The sequence below is a fragment of the Lygodium microphyllum genome, chromosome 5, assembly GCF_053477565.2.
Source record: "Lygodium microphyllum isolate KBCC chromosome 5, Lygodium_microphyllum_v1.1.10, whole genome shotgun sequence".
Taxonomy (NCBI): Eukaryota; Viridiplantae; Streptophyta; class Polypodiopsida; order Schizaeales; family Lygodiaceae; genus Lygodium; species Lygodium microphyllum.
Window position 1 is genome coordinate 124,149,881 of NC_141139.1, and position 23,277 is coordinate 124,173,157.

At 38.8% G+C, this 23,277-nt stretch overlaps 1 protein-coding gene across 1 annotated transcript; it reads right to left on the minus strand.

Annotated features, from left to right (window-relative positions):
- Window positions 1-13,117: 13,117 nt before the first annotated feature.
- On the minus strand, window positions 13,118-16,896 carry LOC148036363 (cyclin-D2-1-like). Its single transcript, XM_087678357.1, has 6 exons — window positions 16,217-16,896; window positions 15,818-15,907; window positions 15,616-15,714; window positions 14,514-14,748; window positions 14,279-14,418; window positions 13,118-13,601 (listed from the first exon to the last, which is right to left on the minus strand). Exons 1-6 carry the CDS (start codon window positions 16,529-16,531, stop codon window positions 13,287-13,289), a joined length of 1,194 nt encoding a protein of 397 aa, XP_087534483.1. The 5' UTR covers window positions 16,532-16,896; the 3' UTR covers window positions 13,118-13,286.
- Between the last annotated feature and the right edge of the window lie 6,381 nt (window positions 16,897-23,277).

Below are 23,277 nucleotides of genomic sequence, written 5' to 3' on the forward strand. Positions count from 1 at the left end.
GTCAAGAAAAGGTAAAGAGAAAATTGGGAACTCACCTATTGTGACATATGTATCATCAAGTTTCTCTCACATTGATGCTAATTTAGATGGCTCGGAGCAGAGCTTGGATGAGGAGTTTGAGATTCCATCTATTAAAACACCTTGTGTGTGGAAGGCACAAGAGGATGCTAAAGCACTTGTAGTGATCCAAGTCCATGCAGGTCAAGTAGAGTGAGAAATCCAACATAGCAATTGATATATGATAGCTATGTAGCTCATCACTATACATACATGGCTAAGGTTGTGCAGGATATGGAACCCACTTGTTTTGAGGATACAATGGGTAATGAGTATTGGGATCGTGCTATGAATGAAGAAATGGTTGCACTAATGGATAATGACACATGGGAGTTAGTGCCCTTACTTGAAGACAAGAAAGCTATTAGCTGCAAATGGTTTAAAAGGTCAAGCAATATGGATCTATTCAGTGCTATAACGCAGAGTTAGCTATCAAAGGATATGCATAGACTCATGGTATTGATTATGAGGAAACTTTTTCTCTAGTGTATAAAATTGCCACTATAAGGGTTATCATAGCAGTGGCTACATCAAAAGGTTGGATTAGGCATCAAATGGATATTAAGAATGCCTTCTTGCAAGGGGAATTACAAGAAGAAGTTTATGTGGAGCACTACCTAGTTATGTGAATGAGAATCATCTAGATTATGTATGTAGGATTCATAAGGCCTTATATGGGACGTTGAAGCAAGCATCCAGGGCATGGCATGATATGATTATAGAATACATTGTCAACATTGGATTTCACAAAGCACACGCTAATCACTCACTCTGTATGTGAGAGTGATGCAAGTATTGTGATGAGTGCTATATATGTGGATGATTTAATCATTGTGGGTGATACTAGAATAGAGATTGAGATTGTGAAGTCTTCCCAAGGCTGAATTTGAGATGAAGGATTTAGAAGAGCTGCTTATTTTCTTGGCATAGAGATCATTAGGACTCTAGAGGGTCTATGGTTGTCACAAAGACAATATGCATTGGATATGTTGAAGAAGTATGCTATGGATAATTGAAAGCCTATTTCTATACCTTTTGGTGTTAATGCTAAGCTTAGTGCACATGAGGGTGATTTGATTGAGGATGTCACTATGTATCAGAAGACAATAGGAAGCCTTATCTACTTGATGATCACTAGACCAAATCTAAACCACACGGTTGTTTTGGAGAGACTGTTTATGCAGCTTCCACAAAAGCCACATTTGGATACAATGAGGTGCATATTGCGCTATGTCAAATCTACATTGGACTATGCCTTATTCTATGATACACGTGTACCATTGGACTTGCATGGTAACATAGATGAAGAATGGGCTAGTAGTATTTTAGATAGGAGATCTACCAGTGGTTTTATGTTTTCCTTTGGCAATGGTGTTGGTACTTAAAGTAGTAAGAAATGGTTGACAATTGCCTTGTCTAATACAAAGACAGAGTACATAGGTGCTACAATTACAACATGTGAGGTAACTTAGTTACACAAGCTACTTGGTGATTTAGGGATGCAAATGGATAAGGCTGTTATCATCTACTATTATAATCTTAGTAGCATTCAATTGGCTAGGAACCTACTATATCATGCATGGACCAAACACGTAGAGGTCCATTACTATTCCATTCAAGAGCGGGTTCTAGTATGTGATATTGACTTGCTTTATGTCAACACAAAGGATCAAGCTACTGACATTTTCACCCAATTCTTGGGAGCTTAGAAGCTTTAACGCTTTAAGACTATACTTGGAGATCACAAGATTATGCTAAGCTTGAGGGGGTGTTAAGATTTCAGCTCTACATGAGTTGGCATCGAGACTACATGCCTTGGTGATGTGGCATAATATTATTCACTAGCATGTTAGGTGACCAACATGAGGATATGTCGATGATTCTATATCTCGATTACACCCACATATTCCATCCTTGGTTACGGCACATTCATTGTGCCATCTCTTCTTTTCTTAGAGTGTTCATACTTAGTGACTGCATGTACATACATTGTGGTACTTTTCATATTAGTATGTTATCATGTTGTAGACTTAGTCCCTTTGTGTGAAAGAAGAAGGAAGAAGAAGAAGCTTTCAGCCCTATCTCTCTGTGTGCTCAAGTTTCTATTTATTTTGTGTGTGTACTCTTGGTCTCTTCACCTCTCTTCCCTCTTGTCAATCTTCATTGGTGAGTTTTTGAATCAGGTTGTGGATCTGACTTGTTTCCTTGTGATGATGCTACGTGTGATGATGTTGATGTTGTAGTTTCTTCAATTTGCTATCCTGAATCCCTTGATGAGGATTTTCATGAAGATGCTCTAGATGGTGTTGACCGCCCTTTGGATATTGTAAACTGATTGGAGTTGTATTTTCCTGTTGAGTTGTGTGAGTTGTATGGGAGTCTTAAAGTGGCCCTATGTCTTGTTGACCTACCTAGTTCTTATGATGTTATGAGCCTATATGTGACTCTATTTGTGGATGATGTTGTTGAAATGGGAGTCCCTTTCCTATTATTTAAATTTATTTGATTGTTTGGATGAGTTTGTTGATAAGACTAAAATTGGCAATAATGATGGGGCTGAAATATTGTTTGATAACTCCGAGATAGGTACTCTCCTAGGGTGGATGGGAGGGATTTGAGGATTTTGTGGGTGTATTTCATGATGTTTTGAATTTTTTGAGGCTTTTGGATGGGTAGGCTTTGGTGGTGTGAGTTTTGAATTTGATGATGGTTGCATTGATGGGTTTTTCTTACCATTTGAGATTTCGTCTAAGAGATTTTATGGAAAGATGATTTGGTTTGACATTGAATTGTTTGGTAAGTATAGCAATACTACTCAAGACTCAATATTGAGTGGTTGATTACTATTTTGTCATTTTATGAGAACCACTACTACTCATGGATGCCTGTAGACTAGGGGTAGGGCTAAATATGTTGGGCATTCTTGCAAGAATAGAAAACCCTTAGTACTATATCAACTAGATAGGTTTTTATGTGCTTGTTTGATTGCATGACTAATTAATTTGTTGCTTTGTCATTAGAATTGTTTTATGTGTGATTAGACTAGGGTTTTTTTCATCATTTTAACTCTCTTTTTGTTGATGAGCTTGATCTTATTGGAGAAAATTGGTGATTTCTTTGACAAATTGAAGTTGGATTTTGATTGGAGTTGATGGACATCAAGGATCAAATATACTTTCTTGGTGATTCTTTGCACACTAGGTTAACAAGTTCAGGATCACTTCACATTGCATTTATTGTTGAGTAACTACATTGGGAGTCATCTCTTGTTCTTTCCATTTACTTCCATCCCATGGGTTTGGATTTATGCATGATTGCACCATAGTTGAGCACTGATGGTATGAAGCCCATTTTAGCTATATGCAACACAATCTAGATTATACAAGCACGATGAGAGAGCACCTTCATTAAATAAGTAGGTTTCTTGTACACATGATTTTGTGATATTATGTAACTAAGCTAGGAATCCTAGGATGAGAAGGAAATGTGGAAGGAGAGATCGAGGGTCATGTAGGACTCTGACAATTGTGAGATGCTTTGCATTTGTTTTGTCAATAGGAAAATGACCACTTTTTCTTGAGCAACTATGAGTTTCTAGGTGGATGGAGGAGAGTGCTTTCATTTTTCTTTCTTGAGTGATGAGGGGTGAAACTAAAGGATTCTAATTTAAATCAAGGAACCATGTTTGCATTTTTGCATGACGCATAGACACTCTAGCTAGGCTAGGCATAGATTCTCTTTCAATGCATCAATCTCTTTGTGTGCTGGATAGATTGTTTGATTAGATGTCATTGTGCCCACCTTGCCCTTTCTCAAAATCATGATTTTTAAAGCACATTTTATAGTTACAAAAATTTTAAGCAAAAGGTTCTTTAAAAATGTAAATTGCTTGTAGAGGAACTCTCCCTTGATGTAAGGATGTTAATTGTTAATTATAGAAGGGTAGCAAGAGCTTGAGAAGTAGATTGGGATTTAGATCATCAAGAGAGAAAGTATGCAAGACTTTTGAACATTGGAAAAGCTTTAGTCAATTGCAATAAAAGACCATTAATCTTGGAAGGAAAACATGAAGATTGATAAAAACCCAGTTCACTATATTTTAGTAAGAAGAGAAACATAAGGGAGGTATCAACCAAAAGAGTTCTATCTTTAGTTTGGAGAGGCTATGTTGACCAAAGGAGGATAGAGTATAGACTTGAGAGGACCTTCAACCACTACAAGTCTACTTTAAAATATAAGAAATATAACTATCATAAACAAGGAGTAGGTCAAGGGCTAAATATAAGAATTTGAAATTAAGTCTATAACTACAAGAATTGGAATCTCTTTAGCCTTAGGGTTTGAGTTAAGAGACTTTTGAGTTGATTGAGAGCTTGAAATATTTACTATTGGGCTATCTTGATAAAGGGAGTGAACTGTGAAGTGGAAGTATGGAGTGGAAACAAGAGCTATGGTGGAAGGAGAGAGAGAGAGAGAGAGAGAGAGAGAGAGAGAGAGAGAGAGAGAGAGAGAGAGAGAGAGAGAGAGAGAGAGAGAGAGAGAATGTGTGTGTGTGTGTGTGTGAGAGAGAGAGAGAGAGAGAATGTGTGTGTGTGTGTGTGTGTGTGAGAGAGAGAGAAGATGTGGCAACTCCAACTGTCACAATGTGTGACTAGCCTTTCCTTTATTCAAATGTTACTAAAAGAATAAAGAATGAAGTGACAATGATGGCCATTTGCCATTTACAGTGTACAAGTGTGCCAATATGTGGGTACTGTTAGTGTAACTAATGCAGGAGCAGCTAGACACATGTGCCTTTACTCCCAACAACCTCCCACTTAAAGAAAATGTGCCCCTAGTGAGAAGAGAATAAGAAAAAAGTGACAAAGTACAAATGTACATAAGTGCAACAGGATGAGGAAAGACATCATTTTATCCAATGCCCATCAACTTCCTAAGGAAGGCCAAATGCTCTACTTAGAGACTTTTAGTGAGCAGATCTACAGGATTTTGGTCAATTGAGATCTTGATAAGCTAAATGGACTTGTCCTCGAATGACCTTTCAAATAAAGTGGTGATGCACCTCAATGTGTTTCATGTTTACATGGAAGACCAAATTCTTGGCCAATTGAATAGCACTCATAGAATCTGAATGGTAGGGACTATATCACTAATGCCACAGTCTACCACTAGACAGCCTAGCCAAAGAATCTCCTGGCAAGTCTCAGTGGCTGCAACATACTCTTCCTCTGTAGTAGATAGGGCCATGCATTTCTACACCTTGGACATCCAAGAAACAACACCTCAAGAAAAGGTAAAGACATAGCTAGAGGTGGACTTTCTATTGTCTGCATGTCCTGTATAATCAAAGGCAGTGTATTCCATGGCACTTTTATTCTAGCCACCATAACAAATGCACATATATATTGTGCCCTTCAAGCATCATGATACTCTTGTCGACATCCCAATGTCGATGGCCAAGTGTAAATATCTAACATGCCACAACTCTTACTACAAATACTATGTCAAGACGAGTGGCTATCATGGCATACATCAAACTTCCCATCGCAACAGATGAATAAGGGATATTTTCCATCTCAGCCTTCTGCTCATCACACTACAGACAATCAACCTAACTAATCTTCACATGCAAAGGTAGAGGATAGCCAATAGGGTTAACATCCTATAGATGAAACCAACCAAGAACCTTATAATGTACTAATTCTATAACAAGTAAAGAATCCCCTTGGAGTGATCATATGTAATGCACATCCCAAGAATATGTGAGGCATGTCCCATGTCCTTCATCTCAATGCTCTTGTTGAACTGATCTTTCAAGGCATCCAACTCATCATGAGCACTTCCAGCAATCAAAATATCATCCGCATAGAGAATCAAAATCATAAGGCTTCCATCACAAGCCTTCTTTATGTATAAACACAGATCCATATCACTACTCAAGAATATCATTGTGAATGCATAAAAGCATCAAACTTGTGGTACCATTTCCTAGGCACCTACTTAAGTCCATAAAGGCTCTTTCTCAATCTACACACGAGGTGGTCCCTGCCATGTTTTATAAAGCCCTTAGGCTACTCCATGTGAATCTCATCATGCAAGTTTCCATGAAGAAAAGCCCTCTTGATATCCATCTGATAAATATCCAAGTCAAGCTGAGCAACCAAAGCCAGTACATCATCTTTACAATAGGAGAAAAGACTTCATCAATGTCCACACCATGCTCCTTTTTGAAACCCTTAGCAACCAATCTCACGTTATATGTCAACTTGGGGCATCCAAATGTACTTTTCAACTTGTATATCCACTTGCATGGCAAAGCATGCTTTCCACTAGGCAAATGAGCCAAATCCCACGTATGATTTTTCTACAATGAGTCATATGATTGCATGGCCCTCTCCCAAAAGTGACTATCACCTCTGTGATGCATGGCCTCATCATAAGTAAGAGACTCACCAGCATCTATCATCATAATATAATCCATAGAGAGATCAAATTACGCAAGTTGTTGTCTATCTCTAGTAGACCATCTCAAAATAGACTAGGGGGCATATGCATCCTGTGGAGTATCAAGGACCTAGGCCATTGGGACGTTAGCTACTACTACATGATATCTAGCTAGATGTATAGGAACAAGAGGTTCCTTCTGAAAGATCACCCCGCATACCTCAATGACATGCTTAGGAGGCTGCTTATGCATTTTCTCCTCATAGAAAATAACATCATGGTTGTGGATAAACTTTCAAGCCTATGGATCCCACAGGTGGTGATAGGCCATCTCACTTGCATCCCCATAACTAAGAAAAATGCATTTTCTAGATTTAGGATCCAGCTTATTGCACATTTCCTTGGGTACATGGCAAAAAGCTTCACAACCAAAGACATGAAAATGGGCATATGAGGGAGGTTTTCCAAACCATACCTCCTTTGCAATCTGATAGCCAAGAGCAATACATGGGGACCAATTTATCGAGTATACGATAGTAATAATTGCTTCAGTCCAAAAATGCTATGGTAAGCTTGACTAGCTAAGCATACTGTGAACTCACTCTTGAATTGTCCTATTTATACACTCATCCATATAATTCTCGGGTGTATTGTGCGATCAGCTGATAGTTAATACCCCTCTCATCACAAAACTTCTCAAAGGATTTAGAGACATATTCACCCCCATTATCTGACCTTAGGCATTTCAACCTATACCTAGACTAGGGTTCTCAACCAAAGTAAGCCAATGCTAAAATATAGCAAAAATATCCAATTTCTGCTTTATGGGGATTGCCCAGACCTTATGCATATAGTCATCAATGAAAGTAATGAAATACTTCATGCTACCTAACGACTTGTAGGGCATGAAACCACATACATCCAAATGAGCAAGAACCAATGGCTCACCCATGCATGGCATACTAAACTTTTATGTATATTACATATCTACCTGCCATATAAACAATGAACACAAGACTCAAAGCACTTATAGTTAAGGGGCAGAAGATACTGCAAACAATTGAGTATTTTCATTCCTTTCAAGGATATGTGCCTAAGGTCATAAGGCCAAAGAGGTACATGTGGAATTGTATCCACTGCCAAAATATGGTCAACTAACCCAAATACAAGCAAGGGGTAGAGAGTATTGGACTTTGTACCACATACAATGACAAGATTCCCATAGGTAATCTTCCATGAGGAATCACCAAAAGAAACTAAATAACCTGCATCATTCAAAGTGCAACAAGTAGAGATAAGGCTCTTCATGAGAGCTGGTATATGGCATACATCATGAAGAGTAAATATGCAACATGAACCAAACTATAGCTAGACATCACCAATACGAACTCTCTTGAGTGCCAAGTCATCAACCAAATGGACAAATCCAATCAAAATACAATAGGAGTGAAACCACTCTCTATGAGGGGTCACATGAAAGGAAGCCCTTGAATCTATCAACCAACGCTAAGTATACCCTGACAAAGCAGTTGTGAAGTATCAAGAAAAGAAGCTACAAGTATGAAATCGTCATCAAAATTAGTCTACACAACATTAATCTCTTCAATCTTAACACTAGACTTGCTAGGGATAATGCTGCATTTATCATTTTTGTCCTATACTTTACCCTTGCTCTTTTCTTTGCGCTTGTCCTCGTACATCTTATGGCACTATGGTCATATATACCCTACTTTTCCATAGTAATGGCAAGTCAATGATGACTTATGGCCATGGGACTTACTATGAGACTATCCAAGTGAGTGAGAGTGAGACTGTTGAGAGACTCTCCCATGGCCGTCATTACTGCCCCTACCATTATTGCATCTAACTGTCAATGCATGAGAGGTGTGAGAAGCATCGATATTATTTTTGTTAACCTCTTCAGTTTATAAGAGTGCATCCTCTATGTCCTGCAACAATAACTCGTCAGTAGGTATGTTGGCATACATAGCAGTACAAAAGGTATCCCATGATTGAGGCAGTGTAACTAAGAGGAACAAGGGAAGAATAGTGTCATTGAATTCAATTGCATGCGAAGACAAATGATTGAGAATGGAATGAAGCTCGTTTTAAGTGAGCTAACATAGAAGTTTCCTCCTTCATATGAAGATCCATGAGTTGCTTCAAGGGCTTTGCTTGTTATAAACATTGTGAATCTTTTTCCATAATTCCCATGCAAACTACCCATCAAAGACAATATTATAGAGCACCTACTTAAAGAGGGATAATATGATGGTGGACTTACGTACCTCATCTAATGTAGCCCAATCATCTGCATCAATAATTTTGGACTTGACATCCTTATGTTTCAAGGGCCTAAAACTTGCATTTTCTACACTAAACCTTACCCAATTTGGGCCTTCTCATATAGGTTTCAATCTTATTTTAAGTATTAAGAGATACATTTGCATGAAGTAGTCCAACAATGCCTTATCATTGGCAGAGTCAATGAAGAAAATCATGGATAGAATATTTGAGCACATTCACAATGCTGATTTTGCTTAAGTAAAATGTTTGTGCACTCAAAGTCATCCACTTTGCATTGCATTACATCGACATGGTATAAAGAGAACTATCTCCTAGATGCATAGCACTTGGTTTCAAACTATTGACCCACAATGAGTGTGAGGCTCCCTATGTTGTAAGTTTAGTAAAATCATTTCCTTGGGACTGATTTGGTGAGGAATATGCTATCTCCTAGAATGAATATTTTAAAGAGTAGACTTTGTGTGTATGTGTTATACATTGAGATGATGCATCTTAGGGCCAGTCCCTAGGGTGTAGGAGAGTCATAGTGGGGCCACATTGGTAAATTGGGAGATGCTTCCTTTGTTTGTAGTACAAGGTGCTAGCCACCTATGAATATGCGACTAGCACCAAGAAGTTTCAAAGAATCAATGTGTCAAACTGAGATGCATCCCATAGGCATAACCAACACACATAGAGTGGGTCTCATTGGTAACAGAAGTGACCAACGAAAGGCACAATGGACTGAGCAATGTAATAGAAGCTCAATATATAACCAACCAAGATGCATACATCACTAACAATATCGTGACATATATCGGTGCCGGCCTAAGAGGAATGTCAAATCAGCCCACTAAGCATCAACTATCTATATAAAGCATAACAAGAGCATGTACATGTCACCAAGTCCCATGGTCTCATTAGAAGACCCTCAAGCTCAATTACATAACCAAATGCTCAATGTAATATCCAAGTGTTAAGTAGTGTCTCCCATTGGAACAAAATCGGATTCCAGATGAGCAAACAAAGCTTAAAAATATCATGTAAAAGGCATTCAAACATCCAAGATCCAAGTAGTATATATTCGGGAGCATCCAACCCAAGTAACTTGCAAAGCTCTTACTAGAGCATCAAATAACCATACGTAATAGTGAATGACAGTAGTGTCAAGATTCAAACCTCCAATCTCAGCTCAAAAGTAAGTCAAAAGCATGACAAACTTGGATATAATGTGAACCATAAGCATTGGTACATCAACCCAAGTAGTCGGTAAGCACCTGGGAGCAATAAGCATGTACTTCACTGATTAAATGAGATTTAGCGCTACTTATTATAGAAATAAAAAACCTTTGTAAATTTGAGTAAAAGAGTGCTGAAATTAGTCCAATAACATTCCAATACATTGGCATAACATCCCTAGATAATCTGGCATCAAATAGACATCTCGGGAAGCATAACTGGCCCCTAGACAATGAATGAAGTGTTATCATGAATTGTATGACAACAAACTATCACAAACTGTGAATCAATGTCTAATCTCAAGATCTTCAAATAATATCTAACTCAATCCCAAAGCATTGGGTACAATGCCAAGTGAATGCCCAAGTGCCCAATGACCACATGGGAGTTAAAGGAGTGGCTGGGTGGAGTAGGGATGCAAGCCAATAAACTGGTGCAAATCACGTTGATTTGCTACTAGTCCTACTAAAACTAATGAGTTCTATGAGCGCTTATTGACGCTTGAGCAATGGTCTTGAAGCTCCAGAACAATCCTCAAGTGAAGGGAGCAACTAGGAAAGAAGCGGGAGCAAAATGCATACCTCAGGAAGAGGAGGGCTCAACTACCATGGAACCTTCACTCTGAAGCTTTTCTCAAGCTAAAGTAAATTGAAAGGGAAGAGATCCTCAATGCTAATTCAATGGCTCTCTGCCTGCCTCTAGGCATAAAATTGTGACAAATACGGATCTAGAGCATGGCAGCTATGGTGGCTCATAGACCAACGCTAGATTCATGTGTACTTAGACATTACAGGAATTAACACTTGACTAGAAGTACAAACACAAGCAAATCGAGTACACTAAGCTAAAGAAAAAAATGACAATGACATTGCATTCATCATCTATGAAAGTGACATCCAAGTACAATGTTATATAGAATAGGATAGGTGAAAGTCTTCCCCTCTATGCCTATGGACTTGACTAGAAGTACAAACACAAGCAAATCATGTACACTAAGCTGAAGAAAAAAATCACAATGACATTGCATCCATCATCTAGGAAAGTGACATCCAAGTACAATGTTATATAGAATAGGACAAAGCATGCTTAGGAAATTATTCATTTTTCTTACTACAAATGGATCAATAGTTCCTTTTTAGATTGATCTACTATCAAGTACCCACAAAATGTTGACCCAAAAAAGTTTTCAAAACATTATTCGTGAGGATCAAAAAGTAGCTAAGGTACAAACCAAAAGTCATGATTGAAAACCCACATTACCAATTATTTATAAACATGGTATTGAGCACATCCTTAGCTTTGACAAAATACATGCCTATGGTCAATATTTGTGGAGTGCTTTGCATCCCATAAGATGGTCTAATAACCTAGTGGTTCTATGAATAGAAAAAACTCCTAATGGCCACTTTGATACTTGTGTGGCAACCAATCACATGAGGAAAAACCAATTCTTCACCCAACCAGCCTCATTTTAATTAAGCCTACCATAATTGGATCCCACTCTAATCTAGGCTACTAATCACCCAAGCATAGTAGCAAAAGGTGTTTCCCCAAAGCTCCATCCTACAAAGATATCCATGAACCCAATGCACCTAGTGGCCTATACCCACTTATCCCCCTATTGTCCTTCCACATCTCTAGTGCTCACTTTGGTCTTTTTGGTCACTATATGCCTTTTGATTCAAAATCCACATCACCATGATATGCTACATCATAGATAGTTTAGAACCACAAGGTGAGTTGTGAAAGGGACCATTTCATAAATTGTAGACATTCACATAAACTGAGCCTGGACTTTCCATGTTGCATGTTTATCCTTAGAGATTTTGTGCTATTGGATGATAACATAGACTAAGATTATTATAAGATTTCTTATTTCCATGAAATAGCTCATTTGCAATTACATTGAAAGGAGCGGTAAAGATACTAAATAACCTTAGCAATGGAGGTTCCCCCCACAGATTACACGCGTGCAAACAATTTCTACAATTGAGTGAACAACAAAGGTTTAGAAAAGAGAAGGGAAGAATGGCCCTATAGATGGGGCTAAGAGAATCAACAAGCCAATGTCACAGAGATCCAAAATGAGAGAAATTAACAACCATCCAATAGGTTTGAAAGGTCCCAAATTATCATATCTCAAGCACACTAAAAATTACTAAAGCCATCAAGCTACGCCTTGTACCTTAGAACCATTATATCTTCCAATTGCACAATTTATCTTCTTATCTCGATTTTCATATAACATTGCTTTGGCAATGATGTGACGTATCTTTAGAAGCTTATTTTAGCAAGAGGTGTCATGGTCTAAAGTCGATGCACTTCTTTTTGTACCACAATTTTAGAAATAACTCAAAAGATGAAAGCAAGGATCACTTACAAAGTCACTTTAGCTATATTATGATCTTTGAAAACTTGTAATTACCATTGTGTTCATAGGAGCACATGATCTCTGGACTGTAAATTCAGGGTGTATCACTCTTTGACCAATAAACAAATAGCAATAGTAGCAAAGCCTTTCTTCGTTTATAAATAATTTTTAAATTGTGAAAAGGAAAGCAATGTTTTTTTTTTTTTCCATTCTTCCTTTTTATTACAAGCACGATGTCCCATGACTGGCTGGGTTGTTTTTGGCATGAAATCATGGAATGGAGCGTGAGTGCGTTGGACAAAGAAAATCAACTAATTTAAAGGCATTTCCTTGTCAAGCTGGTTATTATTATTATTGTTATTATTAGATTTTTAAGCGCCCCGAAAAAGGGGTCCAAAGACCTTCCAACGATATCAGACAAGAGCCGCAATAACTACAAGGCCTGAAAGCGTGTCAGATTCGATTGGCAAATACTCAAAACAAAAGAACATTTCAATTTCCATGCCGCAAAAATACAAAAGCATCGCCCAGCATTTATGGGAATGTTTATTGGAATATTATGTCCCAACAGTATCTTTCTTGCTTTTCACTTCCATAGCCTTATAAGCAGCACACAAATACGAGTAGTGAAGTGTGTAGTACTAACTAATGTGTATCATCAGATCCAATGTAGAATATGTAGCATGCAGGGAAGTATGAGGTAGGTACAAAAATCCTATACATATTAAGAATCATAGCACTCATCATCATCATCATCATCATTCATCACCATCACCATAAACATAAGATGCAAGAATGGAAGGATCAAATAGGAAAGGGGGATTGGGGGGGTTGGAGGGGCTCTACAAGCATGCACATAGGGTGGAACAAATGTAATGGAGAACATTATTTAATAGGTGACGAGTTTCCTCTTCTTGGGTGCTGGCCCTGCAGGTGAGCTTGTGGTAGACATGGCCACATTCTTGGTGTTGTTGATCGTGCTGATCTCGCCCTCACTGGCGCTGGTGCCAACGGCACCACTGCTGCTGCTGGCACTGCTAAACGAGGCATCCAACACACCAGCTGGACTGTTGGGAACAATGCTGTAGCTCTCACAGCAGGCTTCTTGTTGATGTTTTTGTAATTCTTCAGTTGCTGCATTGCTTGCATCAACAGATGATAGGTTCAAATCCATCATCAACCTTGTGCATGTCTCTATCTCTTCCTGTATGCACACCCAAGGAATTGAATCACTGGAGGATTACAAGAATCTGTTCATGCCACGAAACTGCTTGACCAATATACAATAATGGACCTAGAGGAGAGAAAAGTACAGGAAAGCAAACCAAAACTGCCAATTAAGACAAGGACAACCACACAGATCCCAAGGTTATCACTTTGTAGTGAAGATGTATGTCAAACAAAACAAACACACAGCAAGAAAGTTGCCCAACAAGAAGGCACCAAAGAGATTAAAGAAGGTAACAGAATATCACAAATTGATTTTGTTCAGAACCAAATCCTTTTAAAACCAAACCTGCACACTTCAATGCAGATTAAACAGACAAAGGTTAGGCACACCCAGATGCTTTATGCACCACTGTCTGCATGAAACGAGTAAATTGCCATTGTTGAAGAGTGCCACCTTTACATATTGATGTAACATGATTACAAACTTTGTGACGTACATATGCACCAGCCCACACAATATTGCTAGAATGCTAAACTTCTCCAGATGACATCATATTGCAATTAATTACAGTTCTCAAAGATGTTATCCAAATAGCCACTGTCACATGAAACGGGTAATCTTCGTTCTAGATGGGTATCATCATGCAGTAAGAAAGCATTAAGAAAAGAGTTAAAATGAAAAGTAAGATGGGCCTGTAAAGGGGGTTATACATGGTAAAACTTGAAGGATGAGATGCGAAGAAGAAAAGCTTTCTTGTAGAGTGCAAACTGTACAGGAAGGAGCTCTTGAGTGGCACATAAGGCAGCTGCTGCAGCGATGGAAGAGGGGCGATGCTCCACAAACCTTGCATCTGCATATTTGTGCTAGTTTAGAATTTTGAAACAAAGATATCACTTGGTGAGAAGCCCTTGCAAGAGCAAAACTTCCAGATAAATCCTCTTTTACCTTGCAATAAAGCTGTAAAGATGAGGTGCTGAAGTCGGGAAGAGAAGAGGATGCACGTAATTGAATTGGTAGATTGGAAGCTGCTGCTAAGGAGGTCAAAGGTAATTTGGAGTAAGTGAGGAGCAAAAGACAGAGGGGTTACAACAGAGCTCATCCTCCATCCTAATGTGCTCAGCACCATCAGCTCCATCCTCTGCACTGTCCTAGCCTCAAACACGTGCTCCGGACCACCTATCTGCAATAAATTAGATGTCAGCACACTTGAATGGTGGCTATCATGAATTATTCTGCACCACCCATCCCCACAATCAGGACAACAGCACACCATAATTCCACTACCATGTTCAAGATCACCCAACTCTATAATGACTGGCATTGTCACAACAATCATTGCCATCATCATCATTAGTTTCATGACTACTACAAACTGTGACCATTCATCATAGATGTCGTCATTTATTCGCTGTTGTTCTCCTACACTAATGGCCTGAACATCATCGTTGATCACAGACTTAGTACATTGCTGTAGCATCCAGCTGCATGTATTTAAAAAGGACCACCAGCTGCCATTAAGACCACCCAGAATAAAATGCTACTCTGCGGGTCCACCCGTCACAGACTCACACATCAGTGATTCATGCCTTGCACCTTGAACTGTTTGCTATGTCTTGAACCGTTACATGGATACAAGTATCCATGGATCATGGTGATGATGCCTTGATATCTATCATCAGCACCACTTTCATTTTCAGACCTGCCATTCACTTTACACAATGCCTTGGGCCATACAGGTTCATGGAGATAAATGGAGATATGCTGCAATAGTACTTGTATGGTTCCAAAAACTGTCAGAGAGGCGTCATTTTAACTTCAATTTCAAGTTGCCAGGTTTCAGGATGGCTGTTTTTGGGCCTTTCATTATGAATACATAGGAGTAGATATTCATCTGCTGATAAAGGAATGCCGTAGTGTCTTTCACTCAATAGGCGAATAGCACATGGGGCTAACACACAAAAAAGGTATGTGTTCCAATGTTGCGTACCAATATATTGGACTTAACCATCTTGTCCAAATGAATGATCAACTTGAAAATTATAAGTACCTGGAGATCAACTAGCAAGGGCACCTCTGTCTCTTCTACTTTGGCTGCCAGAGACAAGCAGGCCACTGAAACCAGCTGCATTATCCAGGCTTTTCCGTTCTGCCAAAAAGATGATTGGCATCAGATCTCCAAATTAAACGCTGGCCCAAGTGTAACAATGTGAAGATGGCAAGCCCTGTGAGAGTGCATAGAAGAGGCTTACTTGAAGGTGTTGATGGCGAGACAGGAAACGGTCCAGGTAATTCACACTCAGAGCGGCAGTGAGATGATGGAATTTGTGCAAGGAGCCCGCCTGATTAAGTTCTTGATTAGTATTGATTAGCGTGAAAGGAAAACATCTCTCACGATTAAGATTCCAACACTGCGTTCTGCCTACCAATGCCCCATCATCAGGCAACAGGGATGTTATAATGGGTGCAAAATTACTTTGATTAATCATCACTAACAGGGAATTAACACCTCTCTGCCATTGATTACAGCTAATGGAACATGATCACTGCCAACTGACTTAGTAATGAGAACCTCCTGTTCACTAATTACAACACAATGTACCAGCAAATCCCCGACAAGCGATACAAAATAAGGAGACTCAGGAATGCACCTTGTAAAGCCAGCTAATAGCTCTGTGTCTATACTGCACGGCGTCGTCGATCTTGCGGCGCAGCCGGTCGACGTACTCAGGCTCAGGCATGAAGGATGCCTCCCTCTCCATCAAAGCAGAGAGTTGGTCCGGCCAGTCCGGCCCGAGCTGCTGCCAGGAAGCTTCCAGAAGGTGCTGGGGGTTCTCACTCTGTGCCTCTGCTTCTCGTCCTCCTCCATCATTCTCTTCTTCTACCTCTTCTTCTGCTGCGGACAGGAGATCCACATCCTCTTCTGAGCACAGAAGGATGTCATGTACACAAGCACTTGGCGCCATGGCAGAGGCCAGTAGAGTACGAGTGCTTCATCCAAGCTCAAGACATGGCACTTGCATCTTGAGGGGAGCAGAGGCACTGCACAAAAAGGGCCTACAGGCCTACTACTACGAGGAGGGAGCTCCGAGCTGTATGGTAGCTTGCATGGTCTTCTTCTCGTGATGATGAAGGGGGGGCGGGGAGAGAGAGAGGGCGGGGGTGGGGGTGGGGGTGGGGGCGGGCACGGCGGGGGGGGATGGGGTTTTAGGCTAGCTCTTAAAACCTTTCAATGTCTGCCCGGGTGTCTTAGAGAGTACTGAACTACTCCTAGGACACCCCTTTGAGAAATACTCAAACTCATACATTTGTTTTCTTTTTGGGCTTCCCTTCAATTTTGAAAGGTCAAAGAAGCACATAAAAAATCTGGCATGCCCACTAAGAAGGAGAAAGCCACAAGCTTGTGAGCATTATGCTCATAGATTGAGGACCAATATTTATTTACATAGCAATGCATTGTTTTAGTTTCAATGGTGACCTTAGCTATAAAGTGTTCTTTGGTAGTTTGGTCACACAACTACAAGAAAGTAATTTCTCGATTCAAGTAGATGGGAATTAAAGTATCTTTGTCCTTAGGTGATTTCCTACCAAAATTTACCCTCGTTGCTCTCTCTCTCTCTCTCTCTCTCTCTCTCTCTCTCTCTCTCTCTTGAGAATCGAGAGAATAGGGGGAGAAGAACAAGATAGCTGAATGGTTGACAAAATATTTAAAAAGAGAAATCAATGAAATCAACTTAAAGCTTATTATGCATCTTAAAAATCTTATCCCCTTATGTAAATGACTAGGAACATAAAAGTTGGCCACAAACATTTTGCAAGTCAATGCTCTACCAATAGTTCCAAGCAAGCAATGCCAGTTATTAGAAGGGGGCTTTGGTAGCATGTTTAAGGATTGTTCAAGGATGTGTTTTACAAAAGTTGATTCTTTAAAGTCTTTGTTCATTTTAAATAGCACTTAATATAGAACTTATACATGTCCAACTCGCACCAAGATCTTAAAGCTTTGTGTTAGCATGAAAATTGTTTTATTATGTCACCCATTATGGAAACCTATAGGTATGGCATGCCTATGTTGGGATTATGCTCCTACAACTCTAAGATTTGGTTTCAACTTTTACTTTGTGAAGCTTTAGATGTATGTATCAATTCTTCATTAACAACTCTTCATGCATCAAAATTTCAATGTAAACATGTGACCTTGAGGTCTTTCAAAAGCTTTCAATAATAATAATCCTCATACTCAACAATAGCATGCTATCCCCTCCTACACCACCAATATGGAAGCATGCATGGATTAAGGCATTTGAATGATGAAGAGGACAATCATTGTAGATATGCTATTGAATGGGGGATTGGACATCCACCTACTTATGACCCTAGCCAAAGGAGCCTTCATCAGAAGGCCTTGCATACAAGAGTTTGTGCTATCAAATTGAGCCTCCATTGTGAAATCGTTCTTTCTCTTACATGCACATGGTGTTTAATTGCTCATTTGTAGCTTTATAATATCCCCTTTGTTGTTTCGGTGTCATTCAAAAGGAAAAAGCATTATTCTTGGTGAAAAAATTGCTCATTTATAGCTTTAAGTATATCACTCTACTATTTCATGTTCATTCATGAGGAAGTGAAAGGTGTCAACCTTTTCAAAGATATCATAGAAGTTCAAAACACAATAATCTCGTGATGTTAACATAAGACCACTTAAAATCACCCACCTTTTGGGGGCATACGCATATTGGGTTTGCAAACATAAGATGCTAAGGGAATGCATATTATTGGGTTGTGATCATTGAGATCCCATACCACTCCACAGTGAACTCAACCATATGTGATAGTGTTCCTAACTAGCCATTGAATGATCTACAATTCTTCCTTCTCATCTTGTTTGGTTCATGTAGAGCTCCATAATATCTTCTTAGCCCATGCAACTAGCTACTAGTAGCCACAAAGGAGGGAGTGAACCACATTTATGTATGGGCATCAGATAGTGATGTAACTAGACACACTTACAAAAGGTAGAAAGAGAGGGTAAAGGGAGGGGGGGTGGGGGGGGGAAAAAAATAAAGATGGAAACTTTAAAAAGGGTTCTACTATGACGGATCACCACCTAAAAAGGCGATTAGAAAAGTGGGACTGCAAAAAAATCCATCCCACTCACAAGAGATGGCCCAAAGGCTCACATACCCTGCACGAAGAGAGAGAGAGAGAGAGAGAGAGAGAGAGATGGCGGGGGGGAAGGCTGCGGTGAGAGTACTGGGACGAGGGGGGAGGTAAAGTCTCTGGCGGCCCCGCCAACTTTAGTCCAATCCCGCCAGTTTGGCGCCAGTCCTGGCAAACCCAACTAACTTTATATAATAAACCTCTAACGCCCCCGAACGGGCCCAAATTTTCTGCCTCGCGTCAGCACAAAGGACGGCCCCGCCGACCCGCCCCTTCCCTCAAGCTTTTCCTTGTACCTTTTTCTCTCATTCCACTACGTATTTTGCACATTCTTATTGATTTTTCGAAGACTTTTATCTTGTGAGTAACTTTTCTATTTATAGAAGCAAACAGTTATTTTATTGTTCCCGGGGGTGTCTTACCTCAACCCGCACCCTAACCACTATGCCATGACCCCATTGCTATATAATTTGCCGATTTATCTCGTTTTTGAAGAGTAAGTTGTAACCTCAGGATGTTTTAAAAATGTGTTATATTGCCTCTTGACATTATTATATTGCCTCTTGACATTATTTATTCGTGGGTCTCGCTTCACACCTCAATGAAAAATCCCCCGTCCCCTAGTTAGATATTGAACCATGCACACACACCACATATCCAACCAACTTGGTTGCCCCTTCCCAGGTTACACTTGTAGCCTCAATTTCTCATCTTGTGGGGAAAATTTTCCCATGTTAGTGTGGCAGTTTTTAACTTTATTTTATCACATGGGCTAGGCCAAAGACACACTACCCAAGGTGTTGGTAACTTGAAGGTAGATATTGACTGGGGCTTGGACTTACAACCACACTCAAAAGACATAATGTCCTTAGCAATTGTGCATAGGGTGAACTTGAATTTCTTAAGTCTTAGGAGTGGCCTTACATTTCTTACAATTGTGGACATTAGACCCAACCCATCGCCCGCCCTCCCCCCCCCCCCAAAAAAAAAATGAAAGAAAAGGAAGGAGGGACCTCTCTCTTTAAAAGCATTTCATTTCATTGCTCTTTTTTGCTTTATCATTATTGTTTAGTTGATTCTAGTTATTTTTCAAATGTGAGGATCAAATATTAATCCAAGAAAATGAGCTCAGACTCTAGTAAAGTCACTTCACTTATAGTTAGTAAATGTGAGAGAAAGTGTAGTCTTAGTCCCTTTCAAGGAGTCCTTGAAGGATGCTCTCTTAGTGCCCTTAGGAAAAATCTCAAGGCAACTCTCTTTGTATGGAGGATAAAGTTTTAAAATACCATTATCTAAAGGGCCAAATTTCACTATATCAATTCTACAGTCTTCAAACTAGGAATGTTGTATGCATTATCTTATAATATATCTATTTGATTTTTACTCATTGGTCATTCTTTTATCTATTTCTATAGAGAGAGTGTAGCCTTAGTCTTCAAAAGCAAAACCCACAAGTAAAGGTTATATTATAAGTAAACCGATAGTTTGTTGTTGTTTTACTTGTTATGTTTTACCCAACATAGAATGTTATTCATGTTTTGTCCATTCATTTCTTTTTCATCCTTTTCTTTTAATTTCAACCATTCTTTTCTTTATGCGAGTAAATTGATATTACAAATCAACAAGTAGAATCCACTCTTACACGCATTCTCATCTCTTTTCTGCAACACCTTATTTTTTGAAGCTTATAAAATACAAACCTTAATTTGACAAATCATTCACAAGTCACATTCATTCTTGCTTGTGTTTATTTCCATACCTTTGATTTTCCATACCTTGAGGTGACATGAAGACATTCTTTGGGGCTCCCCAACAAAGGGCTTCTTCAAGTCTCACTTTCCCAAATTGTAGCTTGCCTTATAGTACAAAATCTGATCCATCTTCATCAACTTAAAACCATTGATGCATGGAGGGTTCCACCACACAAACTTCCATATTGTACCTCTAAAGTCCACTACACAAGCCTACTTTGCATCAAAACAAACTCAGATCTCAACACAACATTACTTATGATGCCCATGGTCACAATCAAGGATTACTATCTCTTAATGGACTTAAGGGATTATAGCTTCTACACATATTTAAGCATCCATGGGAAGTTCCATGACTCATTGAGTCAAGTTTTGGGCAGGTTTATTATTAAGTGATAAATCAAAATTTTCGTTCATCCAAAGTTTTGGGCACTCCTTTCACTATTATAAAGTGATACATCCAATATTTGTTCATCCAAAGATCTGGGCACTCCTTTCATTATTATGACGTGATACATCCATTTTTTTTTCATCCAATTTAATTTAGAACAATATCAAGTAGAGTACATGTGCAAAGAGTAACATGCAGTTACTTTGTTGTTGAATAGAATAAAGTTGGCATTCCACTTATACTGCCATTTTGAGCACCCAATACTTACACCAAAGTCTGAAATCGATCACATTCTTGATATTCTTTGTGCAACTCCTTGTACTAATTTCAAATGTAGGATGTGACTCAAAGATATTATTCATGCCTTAAGTTTAACACTTGCTAAGTGTAGATAAGTCCATCACAATACCTTGTATGTTCTAACATCACATACATGGTTGTCCAACCATAAAAGGCATTGTAATCATTCTAAAACAAGGGAGTGTGCTTGAGCATTGCCTTGAACAATCAACCTTAGGGAGGAGAGAGAGAGAGAGAGAGAGAGAGAGAGAGGAATAGAAAATAAAATAATTTATGAAAAATACAAGACATTAGGGGGGGGTGTGTAAAACACATGTCCTAGTGCTCTTTCATAACTTTGAGTAATTGAATTGTGCTGACCAAGAATGTCCCCATCTACCAATACAATTACAAGCAATGCTAACAATCAAGCTCAATATGATGCTTAGCATCACACTTTATGTTTAGCCAAAAGCAATATTGCATTAGAAAGGAGGATTGTGAGGATGAATCTGATGTACTTGGATTTTAATAGGGTATGGCAAGACAAATATGCACATTAATGCAACTAGTTGGTTTTTAACATTATCAACTACAATCATACAAAGCTTTTCCAACTTAATCTACAACATCCACATGAGGTACTTTTTTGTTTTGGAAGATTAGATGTTTAAGGCATAGTAGGTTGTAGTGTTAGAAAGTCACGTACTATTTAACATAGTTGTTAAGCTTAGCAACCCATCAAAATGAATGTAAAATAGCAAATTATATTAAATACTCACCACTTAATATATTTGTAATTCACATTCATTTAATAACCCATCAATTTTTCCATTTATCAAACCATATGAAAGTAGTAATGGAATCTTACCTTAACGACATTATATGTTTAAGCTAGTTACATATTTAACTTCATGATAAGTAGCAAAATATGTACCCCTACTAAACAACAATATGATATTGAAAACTCCCCAAGAATTTCAAGAATGCATTAGCTCAAGCTTTTGTATCTATGTTAACTTTTTTTTCTTTTGTGAATTAGGTTTGTTTATTTGCAAGGCCAATTCGAGCATGGCAGCAAAAAGCTTCTCCATAGATGCTTTATTGCTTTGTTGGAGATGTAAGAACATGGCAAGATGGACATTATATGTATAACATGATATAATTTAAAAATGATAGACCATGAGAAAGGGCCAATTGTCACCACATCTAAAGTTGGACACACTACAAATATTTAAAGATAAGGAAGTACACATCTACCTTGGTTGGTATGATGGAAAAATCTAAGGGCTGTATCTTTTTCTTACTTAGGCCCTACATTCACTAGTATACTATTGTTGGCACTATCTTTATAGCCTTCAAGTTTTCATAGATTGTATTGAAATTTCCAAATCACACAAGCTACCATGCTAATAAGTATGCTCACATAATTATTGAATGTTTTAAAGAAGCATTGCCATGACCTCGAGCAATTGCTTTTCTTATAGAGAAATGTATTTTGTTGTCTCCTAGAAAGCTAAAGTATTTTGTACCTTTGCACAGCATGTCGTCAAAGGACAACACTAAAAACACTTTCACAAAAGAGGAGGCAAATCAAAATTAAAGAAACTGTGGCCTGGCCCCCAATCCTTTCCTAGGCACTTTGACTTCCTCATCTCATAATTACCAACAAGTCAATCTAGAAGAAAAAGAGGCAATTATCTCACATCATCCACTCATATAAACCTAACATGTCAGATGGACTAGCTCTCATGCGAACAAAGCTCTCAAGGGACACCTTACATTGGGAAAAACCTACAACATCTTGACATTACTCTGACATTAATACTTCTATTCTTCTTAGCTAGGGTATCTTCATTTATGTTTCTTACGGGGTTGTCATGTTGTAAAAGATTATGTCTTAGATGTCTCCTCTTTTCCACTTTTATTCTTCTTGACTAGGGCATCTTTATTTGCATTCCTTATGCAATTGTCATGTTGTGACTATTATCTCTTAAACGTCTCCTTTTTCATTAGGCATAGTCACCACTTTCATTCTTTCTTTACTTTTCAGTATGACACAACATCTCTAGTTCCTCTATTGTCTAACTAAATCCCACAAGCCCTTTGCTTGCATTCTTCTTAACCCTAC